The sequence below is a fragment of the Thunnus albacares genome, chromosome 7, assembly GCF_914725855.1.
Source record: "Thunnus albacares chromosome 7, fThuAlb1.1, whole genome shotgun sequence".
Taxonomy (NCBI): domain Eukaryota; kingdom Metazoa; phylum Chordata; class Actinopteri; order Scombriformes; family Scombridae; genus Thunnus; species Thunnus albacares.
The window spans coordinates 33,476,910-33,503,545 of record NC_058112.1 but is presented as its reverse complement, the minus strand read 5'-3'; the positions used below and the strand labels follow the sequence as shown (position 1 = coordinate 33,503,545).

Genomic DNA, 26,636 nt, shown 5'->3' with positions numbered 1-26,636 from the left:
TCAATTATTTAGACAGAAGAATAATTGGCAACTATTTTTATAATTGACTAATTGTTTTAGTCATTTGTTAAGCAAAAATGTCAAACATGTTCTCAAATGTGAGAATCTGACAAAACAGACTCTAAGATGTTATAACAGGACTTTTTCACTATTTTCTGACATTTTAAAGATAAAACGTTTAATTCTAGAAAATAACCAGCAGATTAATAGTCGATGAAAATAATCACAGCAGACAAACACAGACGTAAGTCAAGTCATGTTTCTAATAACCTCCCAGCAAAAAGTGCAGAAAATATCCCAAATAGAGGTAAAGTTATCTAACGGTGAACGTCATCGTCAACATTAAGGACCTGCCGCTGCCTACAACATAAAATGATCAATCACATGCAGGAAGTTATCAGTCAATCAGAATACGATCAGGATCTGCATTCAAGCGAGATCTAATTTTTATGTTGCAATGATTCTTCCATGTTTGTGTTTTGCAGGTTGATCCATCACATTAAAACAAACTCCCAAAGCTGCAGCAACAAGTGTCTGTTACTGCAGTTTATTTTCATTATTGATTACTTTCTCTATTAATCGATTAGTTGTTTGGTCAATAAAATGTCAGAAAATGGTGAAAAATGTCGATCAGTGTTTCTAGAAGCCCAAGATGACGTCATCAAATGTCTTGTTTCACCCTCAACGCAAAGATGTTCAGTTTACTGTCATAAAGGACTAAAAAAACAGAAAATATTCACATCTAAGAAGCTGAAATCAGAGACTTTGGGCTTCTTTTATTAAAAAAAAAATCGATAAAAACGATTAATCGATTATCAACATAGTTGGCAATTAATTTAATAGTTGACAGCTAATCGATTATGGTTACAGCTCTGCTATCATGTGACACAAAAAAGCTTCAAGTTCTCACATTTGAGAAGCTGCAACCAGTAAATTTTGGCATTTTTCCATAAAACATACGACCGACTACACACTGCTTCTAGCTTAAAGGTTGGAAACCACTGGTTTCATCTTTGACTATGTGTTGTATTTTAAAAGCTTGTTTTATTATAAAGCTGTTAAATAAATGTAGTGGAGTGGAAGTATAAAGTAGCATCACATGGAAATTGATTAATTGACTAATCTTTGAAGCTTTCACTTTGTGACCCGAAGAGTTGTGCAAGAAAATTGTGTTTTCAATTCTAAGTGGAAAAAACTAAGATTGAATTGGACAAGAATCGTGCAGCATGAATCAGAGGTCACATCAGGTCGGTAGCAGTGACGATACTGATCCAACGAACCAGATCTGAGCATCACTTCGTCCCGATCAATGAAAACAGCAGCTGCTGCTTCCTGTTTCAGTTTAAACTGAAGCCTCAACAACATGACTTATTCCTCTGCAGATAAACCGTCATCCTGCGTGTTTTATTGATTTCTCCGTCCTCCAGAGGAGTCTGCTGGGAAGGAGTCAGAGGGGATTCAAACTGGCAACCCACCACATACAAGACACACCCACTGCCTCCCAGTAACACCAGTAACTCCCCTTCCTCTGTCGGGGCTTTAAATGAATTCATACTCTGTTTATTTATGAAGCAGCACTGGGAGAAGCAGGATTTCCAGCACAAAACTCAGGAAGCAGCTGATTCCTCCTGCTTGGAGCTCAAGTTTCTGTCTTATTAACGTGACACGAGTTTAATATTCTGAACTTACACTTGTGCACAAATAAACTCCCACGTCTGCCTTCTGTCAGCAGCAGATCCGTTCACACTCACATACGAGTCTGCATATTGAAATGAAAAAAAAAAAAAAAAACACCACTAGACGCTCATTAACAAGCTTCCCAGCGGGACAGCAGGAGGAGGAGGAGGAGGAGGAGGAGGAGGAGGACACACCAGCGTTCTTCAGCTCAGCTTCTTCTTCTTCTGCTTGTTTTATTAGTGAGCGCTCTCTCAAGTGCAGGCTGCCCTCCAGCTCTCAACCAGCAACGCATTCATCTGAACCTAACATGGACAAACCCCCTGAGGGAGGAGGGGGGGGGGGGCTATTCACCAAATCAGCTGAGAGGCCACTGAATGTGCAGCAGCCAAGAACAAGTCCTGCAATCAAACGCAGCCAAAGCACAGACTCCGGCAAATTAAAAAGAAAAAAAAAAAAAAAGCTATTTTAACATATTTATGGATCTACGTTCATGTGCGATGCTGATATATTAACCTCAGTGAAGAGAAAGGAATGTTTCAGAGGATTTTAAGGGGAGGAAACTCCTCATTGTGTCTGTTTACAGGTGTTTATATTTGCATTTTATGGCACATATAGCCTCCAGATTACAATAAGTACCAACAAAGTGGATTTTAAGAGGAAGTGGCTGATGTAATGAGTGCTGCATGCATGAATAATCTGGTTTGAATGAGTTAATGGAGGTGTTACCGGGTGGTTTGGTCCTTAATATGCTCTTTTTCAAGGCGATTTACAAAAAATGCTGCGAGGAACATGCGCTTAAAACCCCCCCGACACATCCAGTTCCCTTCAGTCTTTACCAGTACGCCGGATCACATTTGAAATTTGATCAATTTAAGGTCAATATCAGGCGTCCCAAGAATATATTGACTATATGAATAAATTAAGGAGCTAATCTTCAACAGGTCAAATGGATGTAAAATTCGGCATTATTTTTTTTTACACTATGCAGCTTTTGTTTAACAAGTATTTTAAATGTTAGAGCTGCATCACAATGGTGGCCGTCGCCCTCCAGGGAGTGATGTGGAAGGACAACAATGTGGAAGCAACAGGACAATCTAATAGAAAAGTTACTTTATTTCTTTAAATAAGTGATTTGTGGTGGATCAAATATACGCCGAAGTCATCAATAGCTGCTTCTGATTCAAAGAAGAGTCTGAGTGTTGTTGTTTATTTTATATATTTTGGCAGGTGAGAGCATCAACTTTAAATTGGCAGGTTTTCAGAGGGAGTTCGCTGGCGGGTCCCTTCATACCAGACAACAGGTGCATGTTGTTGCGGCGCGGACTCACCTTCTGCTGCCGCCGGGCCATGTCGGTGGGCTGCTTGGCGTTGAACGGGTAAGCGATGCACCGGAGGACGAACACATAAATCTGCAGTTTAATTTTCCTCTCCTCTTCCTCCTTCTGGATCCGCTCGCGCTCCTTCCTCTCCTCCTCCTCTTCACCTGTGGCGTCTTTAGCGGCTTTACCGGGGGCGCCTCCAGGTGCGGCGGACTGCCGCTGCTGCTGCTGCTGGCCGCCCGCCCGGCTGTTGTTGTTGCCCCGTTTCCCCGCAGAAGAGCCGGCCGGTTTCCGCGGAGGCTCCTGGACAACTTCTGGGTCGGACTCCCCGCCGGTGTCTTCGCTGGAGGACGGGTCCAGCATGGTTCACGGCAGGAAAAAAAAACAACAACTCCGGTTCAGAGCGACAGAGCAAAAGAAAAAGAAACAACTGTTTTGGTTTTAGTTTGTTTGTTTTAGTCGACGTGGCGTTAACGGCTGCACTTTACCGACCGACAGTCTCGCTCTGCTGCGGTCGGTGGTGCGTTTGGTGCCGAGACCAGAGGAACGTCAGGGTGGTTTTTTTTTTGGATGAGGTGGGGGGGCGGATGGGGGGGCGGGGTCTAAACGGTTAATACTTGGAGGTTGGGGCCGCGTGCGATTGTGTTGGAATGGCAGCGCGCACCCGCCACCACCGCGTAGTGCGCGCGCTCTGCGCTCCAACACACAGGTGAGCAACCTGTAGCTGCAACCAAAGATAGAAGGAAGAACAACAGAGATGTCTCACTCTGTCTGATTTTCACGAACTACAAAACTAATAAAACACCGCGAGTCCCGCTACTAACGATCAGTGGTGGAAAGTAACTAAGTACATTTACTTAAGTACAAGTTTAAGGTACTTGTACTTAACTTGAGTATTTCCATGTGATGGTACTTTATATTTCCACTCCACTACATTTCAGAGGGAAATATTGTTGTTTTCAGTTTTTGGACTTTTTCTCTAATCTTTGATTTTTGCTGAAATATTGGATCATTTGAACATTTATTGAAATGAAAGCATGTGAGAAGTTTAGAGGGAAAAATCACTATTTGGTGGAGCTGTTAACAACTCATAGACATGTGAAATGTGACCCCGACTACACACTGCTTTTTGTAAGACGTCAAAAGACAAAAAGGTTGGAAACCACTGGTTTCATCTTTAACAATGTGTTGTATTTTAAAAGCTTGTTATATTATCCATTGTGTCAAATCTTCATCTGAAAAGTAACTAAAGCTGTCAAATAAATGTAGTGGAGTAGAAAGTACAATAATGTAGAAAGTAGCATCACATGGAAATACTCAAGTAAAGTACAAGTACAGAACATTAAAACAGCTTCATGTTTTTAATTAATGATGTTTTATTCTTAGTTTGGTTCAGTTTTAGGTTTTGGTTGGTTCGGGGTTTGATGCTTCTGCTGCAGCTACTGACACCACATTCCAGTAATTATACTGTACCGAAGCACTGAGAGTGCAGGTGCAGTGTACATACAGAACTACATCGCTGCCACATTCATTCATTCTCATTCAAACTTTATTTACAAGCAGAAAAACACACATTTTCAAGTTTTCGGATTTTACAGCTCTAATATTTTTTAAAAAAACCACAAAAACAACAAAGAAACAACATGAAGATAAAGAAATATAAACAAAAGACTCAAACTAAGTAATCAAGTTTTGACTATTTTCAAACAGTAAAATCTAAACTTCATTATTATTTTATCTGATATGAACAATATCTAAAATAAATATACACATTAATATAAAATAAGAGTTTGATCGGCAAAGTCTCTCAACATAAACTACAGTGTGTGTGTGTGTGTGTGTGTGTGTGTGTGTGTGTAAAGAACAATAAATACATTCAGCATTTGATGAATAAAAATCTTTTATCCTCTTGCTCCTGATCGAGGGTCAGGAGCCTCCGCCGAGGCCCCCAGAGGTCCCTGAGAACCACCTGGAGACTCTTCATCACGGTATTGTGGAGTTGAACTCTGGGAGGACTGGCGCCCAGTCAGGATACGTATCCAGAGAGAACAAAGGAACTCCCCACGTCGCCACGGCCAACAAGACGGCAAGGACGCCGATCACGTTGACGCCGAGCCCCGCCTTCACCTGCGGCGGCGGCGGCGAGCAGACACGGAAGTTATGGTAAAAAAACATCATCAGGATAAATCAAACAAACATGCTTGTGTGTTTTTTGTCCCACAGATGACTCACCATGTCTATGGTGCTGAGGTGTCCGTAGGCGAAGACGACGGCGTTGGGTGGGTTGGACACCGGCAGCAGGAAGGAGAAGGACGTGCACAGAGTGGCGGGGATCAGGATGAACAGCGGGTTGACGTGGATGGCCTCAGCCTGAAGGAAGACGAATCACACAAAACATAAATATCTGTCTCAATAGTTTAATAATCATCACGTGTAACTGCTTCTTCATTCATCAACTACGGCTTCTCAGAGTCACCTTTAACATTTGTAAGAACATCAGGAACACAAGCAGGCCTGTACAGCTGTATGAATATGACTGGATGTTAAAGAAGGTATCGATGAGTTACTGATAGTTATGGGCCAAACAGTGAGCTGAACTTGAGCTGTTCTTTTGTCATATTTGATATTTTGTGTCAGATTAAATTAATCTTTTACCAAAAAGTTATGTCACTGTAATCGCATTCAAACCCTAAAAGGCTTGAAATAAAACCCCACATACAGATTTTATGAATGATTTGAATACTTGAACGCTGCTCCAAAAGACTGGACAGAGGTGTGAGATGATTGTGGTGAGAGATGCGGCTCAGCTGGCAGAGATGCTCCAATATAGAGTTGAAAAAGCTGCTCAGTGAGGCAGCAACAGTATGAAGAGGATGTGACAGTTGATCCAGATGCAGCACATCCTGAACTCATGCTGTCTAATGATGGAAAATTGCAATTATAGCCAGAGGTGGAAGAAGCACTCAGATCCTTTACTCGAGCAATGGAAAAATACCCCGACTACACACACTGCTTTTTATAAGACGTCAAAAGCCCAAAAAGGTTGGAAACCACTGGTTTCATCTTTAACAATGTGTTGTATTTTAAAAGCTTGTTATATTATCCATTGTGTCAAATCTCCATCTGAAAAGTAACTAAAGCTGTCAAATAAATGTAGTGGAGTAGAAAGTACAATATTTCCCTCTGAAATGTAGAAAGTAGCATCACATGGAAATACTCAAGTAAAGTACAAGTACCTCTAAATTGTACTTAAGTGATCCGAGCTGCAGGTCAATATTTTGATCAATCATTCATTCATGGTTTTGTTTGTGATCACATGACCGGGTCATCATGTGATCAGATGTGTTGTGTTTTAATGCTGTGAACCTACCAGAGGAGAGAGGATGGGGAGGAAGATGGTGATGGTGGTGGCGTTGCTGGCCACCTCTGTTACCGTGGTGACAATGATGCAGGCGATGGTGACCGTGGCCATGACGGGCAGATCGCCCAGAGGCGTCATCAGCTCGGCCACCCAGAAAGACAGGCCCGACTTCTGCAGACATACACACGTTATAATGATTTATGTTTCTGTCTAATTATAACCGATTAAAGGGTCAGTTCACCCAAATTACCCATTAGCCTTCCTCGATTGCCTCTACCGGTATCTACTATTTTTATTTCTCCACGTTTTAATGTACCTGCTGGTGAGATTCTTGCCTTTACCCAAATACAGTTTAGGTAACAGAACATAGTTTATGCTGCTCAAAGCATTCAGCAGCATTCATGTGTTTGCATATAATCCACAGACCACACTGTCAACAGAAACTCTCCCTTTGAAACCGTCTCCAGTGTGTCTGTGGATTATCCAGTGAGTGAATGAGACGAGCTTTCTGACAAGAAATGTTGCCGTTTGATTTTTTTTTTCAATGACGGCAGCAGCACAAACAGGTCAGACAGGTTTGAGTTCAAACATTTTCTCATTTCCTGCTTTGATTTGGTAAGTTATATCATGTGAGCAGAGACCAGGTGCGCTCAAGGAAGCTGGTTATAGTAAAGTTTCATTCTTAAAGGACGGGTTCACAATTTTTCACATCTGTCTTAGTCTGTAAGTGGAGTCGGATCTTCACATCTTTCCTTGACCTTGTGATGTTTTCCATCAAGGTCAAGGAGAAGATGGGGGGAGTCGGGGGAAGTACAGTAACAAAAACAGGGACTTTGGCACTGAAAGGACTGTAACGTTGTGCAGAAGGAGGACTGAGGATTTTCATCGCTGTTATGTATTTGTGTGTATGTGCTTTAATCCCACTCTGTGCATGTACTGCAGATCTTTCTGGTGATCCTGCTGTGGTGCTTGTGTGTGATGACTGTGATTGTCTGATTGAATGATTGTGACTGTGTGAGCGTGCAGGTTGTTCCAGGGAGCTGATTGGTTGCAGCCTCCTCCAGCTCCTGCAGGCTCTCTCCTCTCTCCTCCTCCTCCTCCAACCAGCCAGCAAACACGTTTCTGTGTGGAATGTTGTACATAGAGTTGCTAAATTGATATAATAACCCAGGTTTGGTAGCGGGTTAGGGTTAGGGGTTAGGACTAGGGTTAGGGTTAGGGCTAGGGTTAGGGGTTAGGGCTAGGGTTAGGTTTAGGGGTTAGGGTTAGGGGTTAGGGTTAGGGTTGGGGGTTAGGGCTAGGGTTAGGGGTTAGGGTTAGGGGTTAGGGTTAGGGTTGGGGTTAGGGTTAGGGTTAGGGTTGGGGGTTAGGGTTAGGGTTAGGGGTTAGGGGTTAGGGTTAGGGGTTAGGGTTGGGGTTAGGGTTAGGGGTTAGGGTTAGGGTTGGGGTTAGGGTTGGGGGTTAGGACTAGGGTTAGGGTTAGGGGTTAGGGTTAGGGTTAGGGTTGGGGTTAGGGTTAGGGTTAGGGTTGGGGGTTAGGGCTAGGGTTAGGGGTTAGGGTTAGGGTTAGGTTTAGGGTTAGGATTAGGGTTAGGGGTTAAGGTTAGGGTTAGGGTTAGGTTTAGGGTTAGGGGTTAGGGTTAGGACTAGGGTTAGGTTTAGGGTTAGGGGTTAGGTTTAGGGTTAGGGGTTAGGATTAGGGTTAGGGTTAGGGGTTAGGTTTAGGATTAGGGTTAGGGGTTAGGATTAGGGTTAGGGGTTAGGGGTTAGGGTTGGGGGTTAGGGTTAGGATTAGGGTTAGGGGTTAGGGGTTAGGGTTAGGGTTGGGGTTAGGGTTGGGGGTTAGGGCTAGGGTTAGGGGTTAGGGTTAGGTTTAGGGTTGGGGTTAGGGTTAGGGTTGGGGGTTAGGTTTAGGGTTAGGATTAGGGTTAGGGGTTAAGGTTAGGGTTAGGGTTAGGTTTAGGGTTAGGGGTTAGGGTTAGGACTAGGGTTAGGTTTAGGGTTAGGGGTTAGGGTTAGGGGTTAGGATTAGGGTTAGGATTAGGGTTAGGGGTTAGGTTTAGGATTAGGGTTAGGGGTTAGGGTTAGGGGTTAGGATTAGGGTTAGGGGTTAGGGGTTAGGGTTAGGGTTGGGGGTTAGGGTTAGGGTTAGGGTTAGGATTAGCATTTTTGTTTAATCCTTTTTTCTCCTGTTCTTATGAAGTTATGAGTTAAATTAGTGATTTTTTTTCTTATCTTTTATTTGAGAGGGTAAATTTACGTTGCTCAGCTTTAGTTGTTTATTGTTTTGCTGTTAAGCCACCTTGAAGCTAAAGGATTTTAAATAAACCTTTAAATGGCTGCAAATCCTTTGTTGCTGGTGGTTCTTGGGAGCTGCACCAGGCTTTCCACTTAAGGAACAGCTTGTAACATTTACATCCATCACTTCCATTGTAAGGTCATTATGAAGGGATCTTCTAAGGGTCAGTATGAACAGGAGGAATGATTACAGCAAGAAAAACATGTTTCACTGATCATTTGGGCTCCTGACTGTTGTTTTAAGACACACTTGATGAAACTGGGAACCCGTCCTTTTAAGGTTTGGTTAGATTTAGGTTCCACTTGGTTATGTGCAGGGGAAAGTTTACCTTCGTGCCCTCAGCGAGTGCGAAGCCTCCACCGACCAGCAGGGCTACTTTCCACGGCATGGAGGTCTGGAACTCGTCCCAGGAGATCATGGCCTCTGGATGGAGAGAGAGACAATGATCCTGCTTTACAGAGAAAAACAACAGAATCTGTTTCTCACTACAGTATGAAGTCAGGTTATCAAATGGAACAGCTGTCGAAAATTACATAACATTGAGAATATCATTGATTACATTTTTATTATTGAATGAAGGTAAAGTCAGACGTAATGACTTGCTCTTCATTCATAATAATACTTAAGAGGAAGTTCAGAGGTTTTATCAACAAAATGTACTAAAAGTATAAAAAGTAAAAGTGCTTGTTCTGCAGAAAAACAGTCATTGTTACATATGTGGTTTTTGTAAGACATCACAGATCAACAAGGTTTAATCTTTCATAACGTATTGTACTTTATACACTTGTTACATATTTTTATGTTAAATCTTAATCTAACAAACAGCTCTCAAATCAATTTTATTTGAATAACCCAATATCACAAATCATAAATTTGCCTCCGGGGGCTTTAAATGAATGTACAATATTTCTGTCTGAAATGTAGTAGAGACGTATAAAGTAACATGAAAGTACAACATAAAGTACTCAACATAGAGTACTTGAGTTAATGTACTTGTTTACCTGCTAATGTAGCCGTTACAGTCAGAGGTGGAAGAAAGTAGAAACAGTGCTAAAAATACTCCATTACAAGTAAAAATCCTGAACATTTTACTTAATGTATCAAAAGTGAAAGTACTCATTATGCAGACTGGCTTCTTTTAGTGTTTTGTATTATTATAGTTTATTATATTGTTTGTTTTTATCACTAATAAATGCATGTCAGAGCGTTTTAATGAAGCTCAAAGTGCATAACAATTTTTATCTCAAACTTCTACGTAAGTACTGTACTTGAGTAAATGTACTTAGTGATTTTCCAGCACTGTTTACAGTGAGTAAAGTGTATTTTCTTGTGTAGTTACCGTATTTCCTGGAGGGTCCGTAGGCAGGTATGATGAAGAAGACGAGGCCCAGCAGCAGAGCCACGGTGGCGTCGGTGATGTAGCCTGAATGACTGTTCAAGACAAGAACAGAAAAAACTGATCAGACGTGTTTTATTTCACCTCAACTTGAACTGAAGAAATTAATAATTGATTATATTAGAGATCAAACTGTCATCTGAGTGTCAGCTGGTTACAGCAAGAGTATGAAGGAAAGAGCAGAAAACACTACTTATTATATATATTTTTAAAAAGTACATCCCAAACGTAATAATGTGTTAGTCCGTCTCTTAAAATCTAACAGTGATGAAGTGTCTCTCGCCGCCGTCATGGCAGAACATGTGACTCACTGCGGGAAGAGAGACGCCCAGCCGGGTATGAAACCCGGAGCTCTGGTCAACCACAGCAGCACCATCAGCAGGAAAACCAGCTGAGTGACGATCTCCTGAGGACTGCAGGGAGGGAGGTTTAGATGAATGAATGAATGAATGAATGAATGAATGAACAGATAACTGATTGACTGGAGCATTAATAAATAAAACTAATGGATTAATGAATCTATGAACAAACACAGCTGCATAAATGGATTAATGATAATATAGCTGAATGAATGAATGAACATATGATAGAATGAATGGATGAATGAATCAATCAATATAACATATAACTGATGGGGCAACTAACTGGGGCATCAATTCATGAATAAATGAATGAATCTATGAACAAACATATACAGCAAATGAATGAATGAACATTTAACTGCCTGAAAGCCAGAGTGAGTGAGTGAATGAATGAATGAATGAATGAATCAACATATGAGTCAATGAACAAACATCTAACTGAGTGAGTGAGTAAAGGAATGAATTGACAGATTGACTGTAGGCATTAATGAACAAATGAATAAATGAATCTATGAACAAACACAACAATAAATGAATGAATGAATTAACACACTGTATGACTGAATGAGTGAATGAATACATTGATTATTGAACAGATAACTGATTGACTGAGACATTAATTAATAAATAAATTAATAAAACAATCTATGAACAAACATATGACTGATATGAATGAATGAATTAATGAGTGAATGAGTGAATTAATGAGTGAATGAATGAATTAATGAGTGAATGAGTGAATTAATGAGTGAATGAGTGAATTAATGAATTAATGAGTGAATGAGTGAATTAATGAGTGAATGAGTGATCACCTCATGGGTCCCAGAGCTCTGTACTCGTCTTCTATCACTTTTCTCGCTGCCTTCTCTTTCTCAGACTGTCCTCCTCCACATCGCCACAGGAACCCGCAGCTGTGTGTGTGAGAGAGAGTGAGTGTGTGTGTGTGTGTGAGTGTGTGTGTGTGTGTGTGTGTGTGTGTGTGTGTGTGTGTGTGTGTGTGTGTATCCAGCGCACACAGACTGTTCACACAATTGATAGATGGCAGGTAAATGCTCACAGTGAACTGAATGATTGACTGTGATTGGTTAAAAGCACTCTGAGAGCACACAGGTCGTTAACCTGTCTGACACCATCGCACCGCTAATGCTAACATTAGCATTACGCTCACGCCGCGCGGGCCTCGGGACGTGCTGAGATGAAAGCAGGTATCATCAATCACCGACTTCTGAGATTATATTAAACATTTATCAAATCCAAACTGAGTATTTGAACGTTATGTGATTATTATGTATTTTCACAGTTATATAATGTGAAACATAAAACTACTGAGCACTTTATTAGGAACACCTGCAATATCTAACACACAACAGCTCTGCCATTAATTCTACTTTATGAAGCTTCTGCATTTTCAGTTTTTATTGATGACGTTTTTATTAAGGTTATAATTCTACTTTATGTTTATTATTTTGGTTGTGGTGGATGATGATGATGTACTGGAGTGAGATATACTGAAACGTGTTCCTGTATTGTAACTACAGCATACAATTATTCACAGGCACCAGATCAGCTGTACACAGCAGGCTTTTTTATTTAGTTAGAGTATAAATGTTAAAATATAAAGAAGAACAGAAAGAAAGATAAGAGAGAAAAAAAACAAGAGAGAGTTTTAGTATTTTTATTGTAATTGTCCTTTTATTTTGTATTTCCTTTCATAAGACCTGATTGTAATTTCAATTTATAATGTTTAATATTTGGACTTTGATAAAATGGAATTTGTTTGTTTTTTTATCAATAAAGTCTTTAAAAAAAAGTCATCTGGGCGTGATGTTGTTTAACCCGCTTTGCCAAACCCGGAACAAAGATATTTAATTATTAATTTTATTGTAAAGAACTTTACAAAAAAAGTTTAAGTAATAAAAAAAAACGATATCAGACTTTGTCAGGAACAGAACAAGAAAGTCCTGCAATTAATTCAATATTTTTTTAAATTTGATTTTATTGTAATTTTTGCTTATTCTTGTGCCCTTTTTTAAAATTGTATTTACATCTCATGTTATAAATACTTTTTATTTATAAAGTTGTTTATTCATACAGTTTGATGTAAAACACACTGAGCTGCATCGTGTATCAAATCAATTATTATTATTAATATTATTGTTGTTGTTGTTGTTGTTATTAATATCATCATTATTTTCATCCAACAACCTTTATCTAGACGGAGACGTGTATTTAATGACATTTATGGAGCCATAAAATCCTCCGTCAGCAGACACAGAAGCTGTTGCTGGTTGTCATGTTATTAAACTGGACGTCACATGTCAATTTCCTCTTTTAATTCCTTCAAACTAGACTTAACATTGTGTATTGCATTCAACCTCTGCTGTTACATAATTTAATTATTTATTGCACACGTCACGTTAAACTTTTGCTCTTGTCAAATGTTTCCTTTGTAAGGTCAATATTTCATTTCAAGTTTTGTATCACATTTCAAAACTATTATTATTCCATTCTGGAAATATATTAAAAATTTAAAATGTTCATTTAATTTAGTACTACTTTGTTTATTTTATTATTTCAGTATTATTATCACCTTACTTTTGTTATATTTTTAATTCTATGTTTAATTTTTTTGGGGGCAAACGCCAAGACAGATTCTTTATATGCTGCATATTTGGATAATAAACAGATTCTGATTCTGATATTAGAAAATAGCAACTATTTCCTTTATTTATCTTCAGTAAACTTGCTAACTGTGCTCTATCCATCTCATTTATTACGCTACATGAGTGATTCTCAACTGGTGGGACCCACTTTTGGGTCGCAGACAGCTGGTCAAAAATAAATAAATAAATAAAATAAAAAAATAAAAAAATAATATATAATGCGCATCTGATGTTGGACTTGTCTTTTATTTTGAAAAAAAAAATTTTTTTGACAGGCATGTGTCAGAGACTTGCAGCGGTCTCGCACCGTAACCATGGTAACCATCATTTGATTGATGGAGTATTTAAAACGTGGAAACAGTGTTTTCGTACACTGAGGATAAAAAGGGACAGAAGCTCCAGTGTGTGATATGTAGTGAAGTGCTTCCATCCAAACTGAAGCACCATTTAGAAACAACAAAAAAAAAACCCATAAATTATTTAAGATCGTGTAAAATAATTTAAAAGGTAGAATTTTTTTTTTTTGCATGTACAGGTTTAAAGTACTCGGCTGTTCATGAGTCTTATTTTGTGGTTTTATTTATTCTGTGCGGTTTTAATATTTATTTTAGTGTACATGCAGTCGTCATGGTCCTCCTCAGTTTCTTAATAATGTGCTCTGAATGCATGTAAATATGTGTATTTATGTTAAAAAAAAAAAAAAAAAGATGGCGTGTGTTTTCGAAGGATATTTTTGAAAAATAAATTTGCTTGGTTTGAATTCTATAAAAGTGGGTTGTGACATAATGACGGTGGGAGAATGTGGGTCCCAGTGTGAGACCAGTTGAGAAGTCCTGCGCGACACCACCTCAACTGTTAATCTTGGTTTCAAAAGGTTCAGAGAGGATTAAACCAACAATAAAATGTTTAAAACAAAACCTGTTTCTTTTAATTCTAGGTTTAAAGTTGGGGATTAACCCTGCCAGTGTGTCTGTTATGTCATCTCTATTTATTATGTTATTGTGCAGAAACAAATAGATAAATGATGTAAACAAGCAGTGACCTTGAACTGCACTGTAAACACAGAAGATAAAAAACTGATAATTGCTGCACTAATGAATCAATAGACAGATGAATAAAGAGAAAAAACAACACATAAAGCTAAAGGTGGGAACCAGACAGCATGACGGACGCTGATTATCTTGAATAAAACACACACACAGAGGACGTGATTGGTGGAGAAAATGATGTGTTGACACTCACTCTGAGCCAATGAAGAGCCAGTGCAGCCATATCCATGTCAGCAGCAGCATGATAACACTGATGGGCAGGCACAACAGCAGCCAGTTCCCAAAGTTAATGCAGTCACAGCTCGGATAAATCCTGTGTTTGAGGCGGATTTAATGACATTTTATTAACGCGCACAGAGGCTTTGGATTCTTTCATTTACTACTGTCCAGTTATATTTAGCAAATACCAACTCTTACATATTTTCAGTTCACATGCACTCAGGATGTCTAGCGAACCACTCACTGGTGGAGGTACTCGGAGAAGATGAGGTTGGGCGACGTTCCCGGCAGCGTGGTGATGCCTCCGATGTTGGAGGAGTAGGCGATGCCGAGGCACATGGCTTTACACATCATCAGGTCCCGATCGCTCTGTCTGGGAGGCGCAGGCTGGCACACCGCAGCCTGCGAGACGACACAGAGGGAGAAATAATCCAAGAGTAGCAGTAGTAGTAGTACTGCTGATAGTAGCAGGAGAAGTACTAATCACACAGGTAGCAGCAGCAGTATCATCAGTAGTACTGGTGGCATTAGAGTGGGGGGGTAATAGTATAGTAATAGTATAGAATACAAATCAGTAATAGTTTGGAGCAGTAGCACAACCAGTATCAGTATCAGGAACAGTAGCAGCAATAGTAGTGGCCGTAGTAGCAATAACAGTAGTAGTACAAGTAACAGCATTCACAAAATAAGAGCAGTAGCAGTAACAGTAATAATAGCAAAGTTTATATAACACCTTCCACAGACACCAGTCACAAAGTGTTTCGCAGTCAAAGAAAATAAAATCAAGATAAAATATACAAGGAAAGCAGATAAAACAGACAAATTAAAATATGATATACCACATACTACCCAAACGCCTGAACATCTGAACAGATGGGTTTTTAACAGCTTTTTAAAAGAGTCCACAGTATCTAAGGACCTTTAGCTTATTGTGAGACTATTCCAGAGCTGCTGACTGGAATGTGTTGGAGGTACATTTAGAAAGTCCTGGGTGGAGAAAAATGAATTCTAAAATGAACTGAAAGCCAGTGCAGTGAGGTTAAAATAGTAATAATATGTGACCATCTGTTGGATCGCCTAGCAGCAGCATTTTGGACAGTTATAATATATAATAGTATTAGTAGTGGTATAAGAAGCAGTTAGTAGTAGTAATAGCAGTATCAGTAATAAATACCAGTGGCATAGTTGCAGTAGTAGTAACAGCATTTGCAGAAACAGCAGTTTGATTTGTAGTAACAGTAGTATTTTAGTAACAGAGGTGGTTGTTGTACCTGAGCTGCAGCAGGCGGCGACACCATCTGTATCTCCACACAAGTTTCTTCAGGAACATCTGGATGCTTGTTGTCACTGAGAGACAGAGGCACGTGGTATTAATGTGTACTGTATGTACTGCAATGACAGCAGCTAACAGAACACAGTGACAGAAGTGTTTCAGAAGAAATCAATGAGCGACAGTGAACGTTACATAAAGGCGATCCTTCACGTACCTCACATCTTCCTTGTTCTTTCCAATGTCCTCGTCCGTTTCTGTGAAAATAACACACTGTAGTTAAGTTATGGCACCGCTTTTACTATTCTTAGAGGTCATTTTTTATGATAATTAACAGAAAATGGTAGAAAATTACTTCCATTTCTGCCTGACACATAATTTTTACTTTCCTCTCACACAAAACTGATGAATTTTGGTTCATGTTCACCAACTTTATGTGTCTGTGTGATGGTTTCTTTCTCTCTACTGTGTTTTCATTTCATTAAATTTGAGGCAACACAGTAATGCATTGGAAATATATTTGATATATATTTTACTGATTTTATTTATTTTTTATTTAAAATACAACACATTGTTAAAGATGAAACCAGTGGTTTCCAACCTTTTTGTCTTTTGACGTCTTACAAAAAGCAGTGTGTAGTCGGGGTCACATTTCACATGTCTATGAGTTGTTAACAGCTCCACCAAATAGTGATTTTTCCCTCTAAACTTCTCACATGCTTTCATTTCAATAAATGTTCAAATGATTCAATATTTCACCAAAAATCAAAGATTAGAGAAAAAGTCCAAAAACTGAAAACAGATTTGTGTATCAGAACTTTGTTTTTTCTTCTTTCCTCTCCCATTAATCATCTCACCACCCCTCAGATTTATCTGCTGACCCTTTGGAGGGCCCCGACCCCTAGGTTGGGAACCACTGGACTAAACTAGCTAACTGTATATAAAGTAGTGTAAACTAGCTCCACCTCCAGCAGCTACAACAGTAACATGCTGCTCTAACACTGATGCTTCACTATTAATAATCTAATGATGTCATATATAATAATATATCAGTCAGAGGGACCAAACCACTACTTTTACTGCAATACTTTAACTACATCAAGCTCATAATACTTATGTACTTTTACTGCAATACTTTAACTACATCAAGCTCATAATACTTATGTACTTTTACTGCAATACTTTAACTACATCAAGCTCATAATACTTATGTACTTTTACTGCAATACTTTAACTACATCAAGCTCATAATACTTATGTACTTTTACTGCAATACTTTAACTACATCAAGCTCATAATACTTATGTACTTTTACTGCAATACTTTAACTACATCAAGCTCATAATACTTATGTACTTTTACTGCAATACTTTAACTACATCAAGCTCATAATACTTATGTACTTTTACTGCAATACTTTAACTACATCAAGCTCATAATACTTATGTACTTTTACTGCAATACTTTAACTACATCAAGCTCATAATACTTATGTACTTTTACTGCAATACTTTAACTACATCAAGCTCATAATACTTATGTACTTTTACTGCAGTAAAGGATCTGAGTACTTCTTCTACCACTGATATGTAGGTACAGTACCGTCCAGCTGCAGGTTGGGGTTGTCTTCACCGGCTGTTTCCTCCTCCTTGGCCTTCAGGATCTGCTGGACAACAGCCTCCATGATGGGCATCACCATGGTAACAGCAGAGGTGTTTTGGACCCACATGGAGAGGAAGGCACAGCCGGACATGAAGCCCAACATCAACCTGGAGGCGACAGCACGGCGGCGGTCATGGCGAGCAGAGAACATATGAACACCTGAACCTGCGTCTACAGCAGAGAAAGGTTGGCGCTCACCATGCAGGGTTGACTCCGACCATGGTGACCAGCCTCAGGGCGATCCTGCGATGGAGACCCCACTTCTCGATGGACGTGGCGAGGCAGATGACGCCCACCAACAGGAAGTGGAAGTCTTTAAAGTACGTCATCGCTACCTGGAGGAGAAACAGTCATCAAAGAAGAACAACTGTTTCAATTTTAGCCTCGTTTCTAATGTGAATTTGGAGTTTAGCTGCTCAGTAACTGAAGACGAACCCTAAGAGAATGAAGCCATTGTTTTTATTCATTTTTTAAATTAGCAGGATTGGTGAACTCTTGGTGATATTTTTAGAATGTAATAATGTTAAATTAAATAGTGTTTGGACTAATCCATAAGTACAGTTTCAACCCAGTCACCAGAAGAAAACGTTGGCATTGAATATCTACGTTTCAACACGTGAATTACGTATCATATCAACATTTCAACAAACGTAGCATATTAACATTTCTACCTGTTGAATAATGATGTTTTATGGTGTGACAACGCTGTGGTTAAGGTCTGGTTAGGTTTAGGCACAAAGACCACTTGGTTAGGGTTAGGGGAAAGATCACGGTTTGGGTTTTTGGATTTTCTCGCCAGAAAAACAGCTGCAAATGTCCTGACGTCTCGCCAAATACACCCGCTTTTATCGGTTGAAACGGGAAGCGGACATTGGTTTCAGTTTCGAGGCTTCGAAACTTACTAACCATCCACCTGCTCCTCCTCCTCCTATACAGGAAATATCAACTCATATAGATCACATGTGAACTACGTCACTTTAGAAATGTTGAGATGATACGTTCTGTTGAAATGTTAATATGCTACGTATTTCACGTGTTGGAACATAAATATTCAACGTTTCTGTGGTTTGCAGAAACGTACAATGCCAACGACAGTTTAGCTAATCTGTTTCTGTTAGCATTATTGCGACGTTAGCTAACTTTTAACCTACACTTAGTTCTGCTTCTACCGTGAGTCAGATATTCTCTCATGTTGCTGTTTTTTTTTTCTTACTGTGTGTTCAGACTACTGGAGACAAAGCAACAGGCTACCAGTCATCTTCAATGGAAGCCGCTGACATGAAGCCAGGCCTCAACTTTTTTTCAGCGCTCCAATGACGCAGTGATGCGTCAACCAATCATACGTTTTTTTGTTTCACCATTTCCACTCCCCTTCTCTCTCTCTCTCTCTCTCCATAATTGCTGTTCTATTCTTTCTAAAAAATGAAAGAAACACTGGCTGCATTTACATGGACCCTAATATTCCACTAATAATTAGAATAATAGCCAAATCAGAATAAAAAATGCCCCGTGTAACCACCTCAATCGGGAGAGACTGATCTGATCCGGCCCGATCAGAATGAATTTTCAATCGGGTTGAGAGGGGTGCTGTAAACCTTTGATAATACATTCAATAGGAAAATACTGGCACCTAATAACCATGTAAACGCTTAATCCAATCGTTTCTCTCTGGCTGGAATAAATATATTCCTTCTCCGCCTGTTTGTCCCACGTGGGGGTAACATTCGGTGATGTGATGAGTTTCCGGGAAGATCTCAAAAAAGTAACATGAAGAAGAGTTTTCAGGAGGGACAAAAACACAGCGGCAACGAAGCAAAACTGGTCTGTGGGTATAACCGAAGTATGTGCTGCTGAGATTGCTGTTAAATATAAAGAACCCAGAACATGGTGTGGTTCCATCTTGATAATTGTTTCTTCTTCTGTTGTTTTTCCGGCAGATTAGACGCTTCACAGCCACAGTCTATGTTCACAGCGGGTGGAACCACTTTGCGCATGTCAAAAAGTTATATTCTGATTAAATGCTTTGGGGCATGTAAAGTGATTCTTGGCTAGCTGTGGTAGTGTGTTGTTTAATAATACTAAATCATGTTTACTAGCTATTAAAGATAATCATAAATTAATATGGTATCCATGACGACATAACTACATCAACAAGCGCTTGAACAACACTTCAATGGCGACACACTGGCCGTTTTGTAGCTTTGTCACAGGATAGTTATGGTACCAAACATTTTAGCTAACGTAAAGTTAGTAACGTAGCAGATACATGGATGTATTATAAGAGCTGGATACCGGACTAAAAATGGCGCCCATTCAGTCCTATAGGAACTGCTCACCTGGTACATACACCACAAAAGTTTCTAGCTTCTGGGTTTGCTTCCGCGTTGTGCGGCCAACTGAATATGCACAGTAGTGCCCGCGAGTTCCCGCTCGGCCCATAGAATTTACATTGTGATGATGTCACGGATTTTTAAATTGCTTTTCTCGGCTTGAGGAAAGTTTTACAAACATAAAACCTCCATGGATCAAAAGTTCATAATAGAAAGAGTCATAATTGACGTTGTTTGCAGTTTGAAGGGTCCTGAAAACAGTTTTACAGACGTCTCTTTTACAATGGCCGAGTCGCCGACTTCTGGTTTAGTCCTCCGGGGGGGCAGGGGGATTTTTTGCTGCAATACCGCGAGAGGCCACTGGGAAAAATTGGCTGCAAGGCAGAGCGGTGGCGCCCTATCCAGCTCTTATTATACATCCATGAGCAGATATAACCAGGCTGTAATTATTATTAGCTATTATTAGCTTCTTTGTTAGTTTTCAGTTTAAATCACAAGGAGTGATTTTAAACCTTCAAACCTTAAACTTGATTATTAAAGTTCGGCTTGTTATCAGGCAGACAGACTCACTTCGGAGGACTTCATGATGCCAAACATGGGGAAGAGGATGGCGGGGAACATGGCGGTCATAGACAGAGGAATCAACTCTGTTATCCAGTAAACCGCCATCAGCAGCAGCACAAAGCCACATTCTGCCTCCTACAAAGACAAAACACACAGACAATACCGCAGGTATGTGTGAAAGACTCAGTAAAGTAAACAGCAGTGCATGCATTCAAGTAATCAATCAGATATTTGCAGTATTCAGAGAAAACCCGACATGTTAATCTTGTTGAAATGTATTTTCAGATGTTCTGCAGCAGCAGGTTGTATCTTCTAAAGCTGCACAGCATCCAAATGAGTCAAATCAAGTAGATATCTTTCAACGTTACAGTCTTTTTAGTGCCAAAGTTCCTCTTTTTGTTACTATACTTCCACCTGCAGCTCAACAGGGAAACACAAAGAGGGCAAATTCTCGCCAAAAAGCGTCAAAATTTGACATATTGAAAAGAAGAAAAGTGTGAAAAAGGCTGAAACAGATCTTTAAATACATGTTAATGTTGCAACACCTGCTTCTCTAAATAAAACACAAGTGCATCTTAGGTGTGAAGCTGCAGTAACACGTCTCCTCATGTTATACTGTTCATGATCATTTTGCTAAAAAATTCAGAAATTTCGGTTAAAACTTCCACAACATTCAAGGTAAACATGACCAATTTCTATCTTGAAACAGTCTTTGAACAATCTCAACACTTCATTTCTCTTCTATTGAAATTTTAAATTGCAGATACAGTGAAAATAGATCCTTTCTTTTACACAAAAAATCACAGGAATCCTAGAAGAGCAGAAGTCAGATAATTAAAGTTTAAACTGGACGACGGTGCCAAGAGCAGCACTCCAGATAAAAGCCAAAAAACCACATAAAAATAATGTTTTAAAGATGAGAGGAGGATTAACTTATTCAATAACCTTTTTTTCCTTTGTGTCTTCTCAACATCAAATCACCTCCAATAAATTGATTTTTTTTTCTTTCAAGGTAACTGCTCAAAGCGTTACTAAAGCGTGTTGAACTCTGCAACGGTTGTCAATGACTCCGCTCCGTGTGTCCTTCAGAGCGTAGAAACAGCTTTGTGATCGATGTAGATGATGTTAAAAAAAAAAAAAAAGGAAATTGTGCAGGCAGGTCTGGCTTTCACTTTGAACACATTTATTAAAGTAATGAGGATCTCTGATTCATCTCAGAACCGCTTGTTCTCTGTGTGTTCGGGAGCGATGAGAGCAAGGACGGGGGAGGACGGACAGACAAACAAACACAACTATAAAAAGAAGAGGTTGGATAGGAATGAAGAGGGGGAGAGAAATAATAATAATAATATTAATAAAACTCTGACTCCTGACTCATCCTGGTTTCACTCTGGCACCAAACCACAAAAAAAAAACCCCACACACGCACAACACACAACACATAATACTGCAGCTTTCCTTCTCTTTTCTTTCCTCTTCTTTGCTCTCTTCCCTCCACATCCTCACACACACACACACACACACACACACACCACATACATGCATCTAATTAAGCCAAAATGTTCTTTATTTATTTGATTTTTTAAAATATTTTCTTCATGTTATTGTTTTCTTTGGGTTACTGTTTTGGTTTTTGTGTGAAATATGTTTAAAGGACGAGTTCACAGTTTTTTCAAGTGTGTCTTAAAACCAGTTTTTCTTGCTGTAATCATTCCTCCTGTTCATACTGACCATTAGAAGATCCCTTCATAATGACCTTACAATGGAAGTGATGGAGGACAAAATCCACAGTCCTCCTTCTGTGCAAAAAAAATGTATTTAAAAGTTTATCTGAAGCTAATATGAAGCTTCAGCGTCCAAATGAGTCAAATCAAGTAGATATCTTTCAACGTTACAGTCTTTTTAGTGCCAAAGTTCCTCTTTTTGTTACTATACTTCCACCTGCAGCTCAACAGGGAAACACTGTCCGAGGAAACACAAAGAGGAGAATTTGATGCTAAAAAGACTGTAAATGTGTCAGATATCCACTGAAGCTGTCCTTGTGTGCATCCTGACATAGAAATACTTTCCAAAGACTGAAAACTTGACGCTTTTATTAGTCTTTGGAGCTGTTTCTATACAATGAAGGAACATGTCACCCAGTGCAGCGGTGTGGCTCACTGATGTGTTTTTAATAGTTTCTGGAGGATGAATCAGATATATCAGGCTTTGATACACACACACAATACTTGTTAGTAGATCAGTTCATTATTGGTTTGGATCCTTTAATGTAAAGATATTGATTTGTGCAGCTTTAACAAATAAAACCAGCTCCTCCCAGCCTTTTTCTATAACAGACAGTTGTCTGTTGGAGCAGTTTGCTTTGATTCATAAACTATTCTTTGTTGCCCTTTGCACTGCTCTGGTTTTCAGCGTTTAAAGGAGACTCACCTTTGTCCCGATTACGAGAGGAAGAGGAAGCAGCAGCAGCGGCGTGAAGACAATCAGGACGATGCTGCGATAGTTCCACAACCCTCTTCTCAGATTCTTCAACATCATCTTCGTCCTTTCTTTTTTTCCCTTGTCGTCTTGTTCCCGGTGTTGTAACCTGGGAGACTTTCAGGCAGCTGATGACTGAGCTGGAGCGCTTCCTCTCAGAGATTCCTGCCTCTAAGTGTTGGAGGTCGCAGGTTATTTGTGCATGGACTTTTCCTTGAGCAAGACACCAAACCTGCTCAGTCGTTGGTGCAGAGATAACCGGCGATTAATCAGTTATCTTTGTACCAACACGAAGGTGAGATAATAATGTGACACAGCCTTTAATTTATGGCACTTTAAAGGGGCACACTTTGACCTATTTTTACCCTTCTGTCTATAAATAGTATAAATGTGTTAATGTTTGAGGTTGAGTGGTTAGATTTAAAGGTTTTGCATCTTCCAGGAAGCTTTAGAGGAACTCCTGGATGCACAACACAGCAGGAGCTTAGACTACTTTTAATGGAGCAAGGTTAGCAGTTTCCCTCTGTTAGTCTAAGCTAAGCTAAGCTAAACATGTTCTGGACGTCTCTGTGACACATCTGACTCGGAGGAAGACGACTGAAAAGAGGATTTCACAAAAAATGAAATGTGAAATGTTGAAATAAATAAGTGAAACTTGTGTATTAATGTGTATTAAGCTGAATTGACCAGAAAACGCTGAATAATTCATAGACAGATTGTGATAATAAATGATATTTGCACAAATCAATGGCAAAATTAAAAGTATTGAGACCCAGTTCAGGGTCCTTTAAAGGCCGTAATGTGTTGTAGGATTCTGGTTTTTCATTAACTTAACTTTATTTTTGACCTCAGTGAACTCAGTGAACTCAGTGTATTTGATTTTATGATGAATTTACGAGTCAAGAAGTAAGAAGTAAGCGAACGTTGTAGAGATCTTAACACAGTAATATGCTGTTTAAAATGTCAAATCTGTTAGAACAATACATCAGGGGTTGCTGTTCCCTGAAGGTTTATTTTTTTATAGGTTGTAAACAAAAAGGCAAAAGTGTCTGAATAATAACTTAAGTTTTACATTGGACTGAATATTTGATATTTCAGCTTGATGTATTCAAAGTTCAGCAAGTTCAGACACATAAAACTTTTCCCAAAATAAGTGCAAACTTAAAACTGACAGTTGTTGTTACACTGGATGTAAAACAAATAAATACTAACTAATGCAAGAGGACATTAAGAATCAGTGATTCGGTTTATCACAGTTTTGTCACTTTAATCAATTCAGAGGTTTCTTCTCACTGAGTGTGAATGTTGAAAAAACACATAAATTACTTTGCAATTCAAAAAAAAAAAAAAAAAATACCAGTGATGTTACATCAGCCTGAAAAATTTCAGATATTTGCTCAAATGTTAGCATGAATTATTTGTGATTTCCACTAGAATTTAAAATAAAGATAACTGGCTTTGGATAAATAAGACATAAGTGACATTATAATAATAATATAATGAAATCCAAGATATTCAGAAACCATTTGACTGTTAAAAAAAACATAAACAAAAAACTGTTTCCAATGTGTACATTTTGTTTAAATCATCATCAGAACAAAAATAAATTATATTAAATTAAATCTTTCATGATTTGTTGAACATCAGATTAAACCTATATTTTCCCTGAACACCTGACACACATATTATTATCATGAAGATAATAATATGTGTGTCAGGGAAACGTCAACAGACAGAGAATTATCTCCTGATAACGAGAGCGATGCACCTTACCTCACTGCCTGGCTGCCACCTCGGCCTCTGTGCAGGTGTGGAAGCATCTGCATGCATCACTGCTATTAAAACCTCCTTTATTGGGCCTTACAGAGCACGTTAGACGTCACACGGAGAGATAAACTGAGGGGGGGGGGGTTAAACAGATAACAGTGATTTATTTGTTCTTTTTTGCAGAAACAGGAAAACTGAACATGAGTTTCTTGAGGTTTGTCCTAAAATATCTGGTATCCTTTCACTCCTTATAATAAAGTATCGAGAGGGTCGTGATGTCCGACCTTTGGCTCACGCCTCCCGTAATGCGGGAAGATCATTTTCACTAACATTTACCAGAAGAGGAGGAGATGGATTAGGACCAAGCTAAAAAAAACCAACAATTTACTGGTAAATTCAAGTGTAGATTTTGATGATTCACAAATGTACGGAGGCTAAAGTGTGTCACCAGAATAAAAACAGATTTTTACAGTGTTGTTATCAATTAATAATTTCCAAAAGCTACAAATAAATCCTCAATAGTTAAAGATCCTTCACTTATGTAAAAGTACCAATAACACATGGTAAAAATACTCCATTACAATAAAAAGTTTTAAAAGTATTATCAGTTAATGTACTTAAAGTATCAAAAGTAAAATTATTCATTATTGAAAACTGGCCGCGTTGACTCATATTATCATTTATTACATTATCAGATGTTTTTCTTTTGCTTTATATTGATGCATCAGTGGATCAGCAGTATATTACTGTTGTAGTTATTTTAGTCTATGGATTTGGAGTCCGGCCTCCTCCACACGTCACAAGATGAATGTGAGGGGTCTTAATGGGGTGACGAGGAAGAAGAAAAGTTCTGTAAAACTGATTTGTGTTCATTTTTTGGGGGTTTTCTCAAGCAGCAACCTCCGGGGCTGAAACATGAAGCCAATGTGGAAGTGCCAAAAACTGCAGTTCCTTGAACGACCACTTGAGGCTCCAAAAGCGAGTCAATCCCCATAGACCTCCATGTTAAAATGTCCAACTTTACAGCAGAAATAAACATGTTTACAGCCTGGTACAAACAACGGTTTTGGTCTCTGTAGCTAATTTCCTCTTTCATGACAACTGTACGGGGGGTGAATTTTTTTATAACTCACCCGTTTAAATTTTATTAAGCCGTAAAGTTCTGCATAATGAAGGACATGGCTGCTTTGAGTGACAGGTCCGCCAGCCGCTAGGTGGCTTGTTTCAGCCATTCGGCCCGCCTCTTTGCCCATTTTTGATTGGCTGGGAGTTAGGCAGCGTCACGTACTGCCAAGATGGCGACGGCAGGAGCGGCTCACTTTGAGCTTCAAAACTGCTCTTCAGAAACCAACGAGTGACGTCACGGTAACTACGTCCATATTTTATACAGTCTATGGTTTTTCTCTAATCTTTGCTTTTTTTCCCTGAAATATTTGATAATTTTACGTCTTTGAGCATCTGAGACATGTTGAACGTGGCCTCAATGAGACACTGAGACACAAGCCAGAAAGATTGAGAACCACTTGTTTAATCTTTAACAAAGAACTGCATATTTTATAAGCTTATGCAATGTTTTTTTAATTAAAAAATCCTAATCTAACAAGCAACTACACCTGTCAAATAAAAATAGTTGGGTAAAAAGTACATTATTCCCTCTGAATTACAGTGGAGAAGAACTTCTACCTGTTCTAGAGGTGTAAGTTGGTTTCATGCTTCTGTTTCTGCAGCTCACAGCACTTCGCAGGATCGGGACCGATGGTGTCGATGCTTGACGCCTGAGATGCGACGTGTTTATTTTATTAACATGACTCCTGATTCCATCTCTAACCTCAACCAAAAAGCAAATAAGTAGGTTATATAAACATACTTTCTGGGAGATAAGGTTGGATATTTTAGGAATGGGAGGAATTTCACAGGTTGAGAAAGATTATGAAATGTTGACTCCTGAACTGCAGGAATGTTTGGCCTGTTCAGACTAAATAAGTCAGCAAATGTGAATAAATGTCTCCGATTGCATCAATCTTACCGGCAGTGTTTATTATAATATGTGTTGTAAACAGACACATCTGGGCTCCGTTCCCAGATGTGTCTGTTTATGCATTTCTGATTACTGAATCATTTTCAACACTTGAACTTTAATATCCATTTTTTTCTATTTTGTATTTATTTTGAAAACAGTAACTTAAAAGATATTTACTGTTAATTTGTTTGTTATTATTT

General features: G+C 39.0%; 2 protein-coding genes and 1 long non-coding RNA gene across 9 annotated transcripts in view; 1 reads left to right on the top strand and 2 right to left on the bottom strand.

The window, feature by feature from the left end:
* Window positions 1-3,566, bottom strand: part of cadps2 (Ca++-dependent secretion activator 2) — a 260,717-nt gene extending 257,151 nt beyond the window's left edge. For all 5 annotated transcript variants that reach the window (XM_044355543.1, XM_044355538.1, XM_044355541.1 and 2 more), the window contains exon 1: window positions 3,006-3,566. In XM_044355543.1, the coding sequence (XP_044211478.1) occupies window positions 3,006-3,359 (354 nt within the window). In that variant the 5' untranslated portion in view covers window positions 3,360-3,566. The remainder of the gene's footprint in view (window positions 1-3,005) is intronic.
* A 1,031-nt stretch (window positions 3,567-4,597) lies between these two features.
* slc13a1 (solute carrier family 13 member 1) lies at window positions 4,598-25,025 on the bottom strand. 3 transcript variants are annotated; one of them, XM_044355619.1, is made up of 16 exons: window positions 24,701-25,025; window positions 22,602-24,545; window positions 20,178-20,306; window positions 17,476-17,612; window positions 17,218-17,384; window positions 15,833-15,872; window positions 15,617-15,692; window positions 14,590-14,747; window positions 14,320-14,439; window positions 11,227-11,325; window positions 10,364-10,465; window positions 9,996-10,087; window positions 8,985-9,079; window positions 6,367-6,528; window positions 5,229-5,366; window positions 4,598-5,123 (listed from the first exon to the last, which is right to left on the bottom strand). In XM_044355619.1, exons 2-16 carry the CDS (start codon window positions 22,707-22,709, stop codon window positions 4,980-4,982), a joined length of 1,767 nt encoding a protein of 588 aa, XP_044211554.1. In that variant the 5' UTR covers window positions 22,710-24,545; window positions 24,701-25,025; the 3' UTR covers window positions 4,598-4,979. The 3 variants fall into 3 exon arrangements, with proteins under 3 accessions (XP_044211554.1, XP_044211555.1, XP_044211556.1); XM_044355620.1 differs by lacking the exons at window positions 20,178-20,306; window positions 22,602-24,545; window positions 24,701-25,025 and adding an exon at window positions 18,797-18,976; XM_044355621.1 differs by lacking the exons at window positions 20,178-20,306; window positions 22,602-24,545; window positions 24,701-25,025 and adding an exon at window positions 18,447-18,671.
* LOC122985214 lies at window positions 19,034-22,694 on the top strand. Its single transcript, XR_006404063.1, has 3 exons — window positions 19,034-19,117; window positions 20,164-20,339; window positions 22,584-22,694. It is a non-coding gene; the product is annotated as an uncharacterized LOC122985214 (long non-coding RNA).
* Window positions 25,026-26,636: the final 1,611 nt, after the last annotated feature.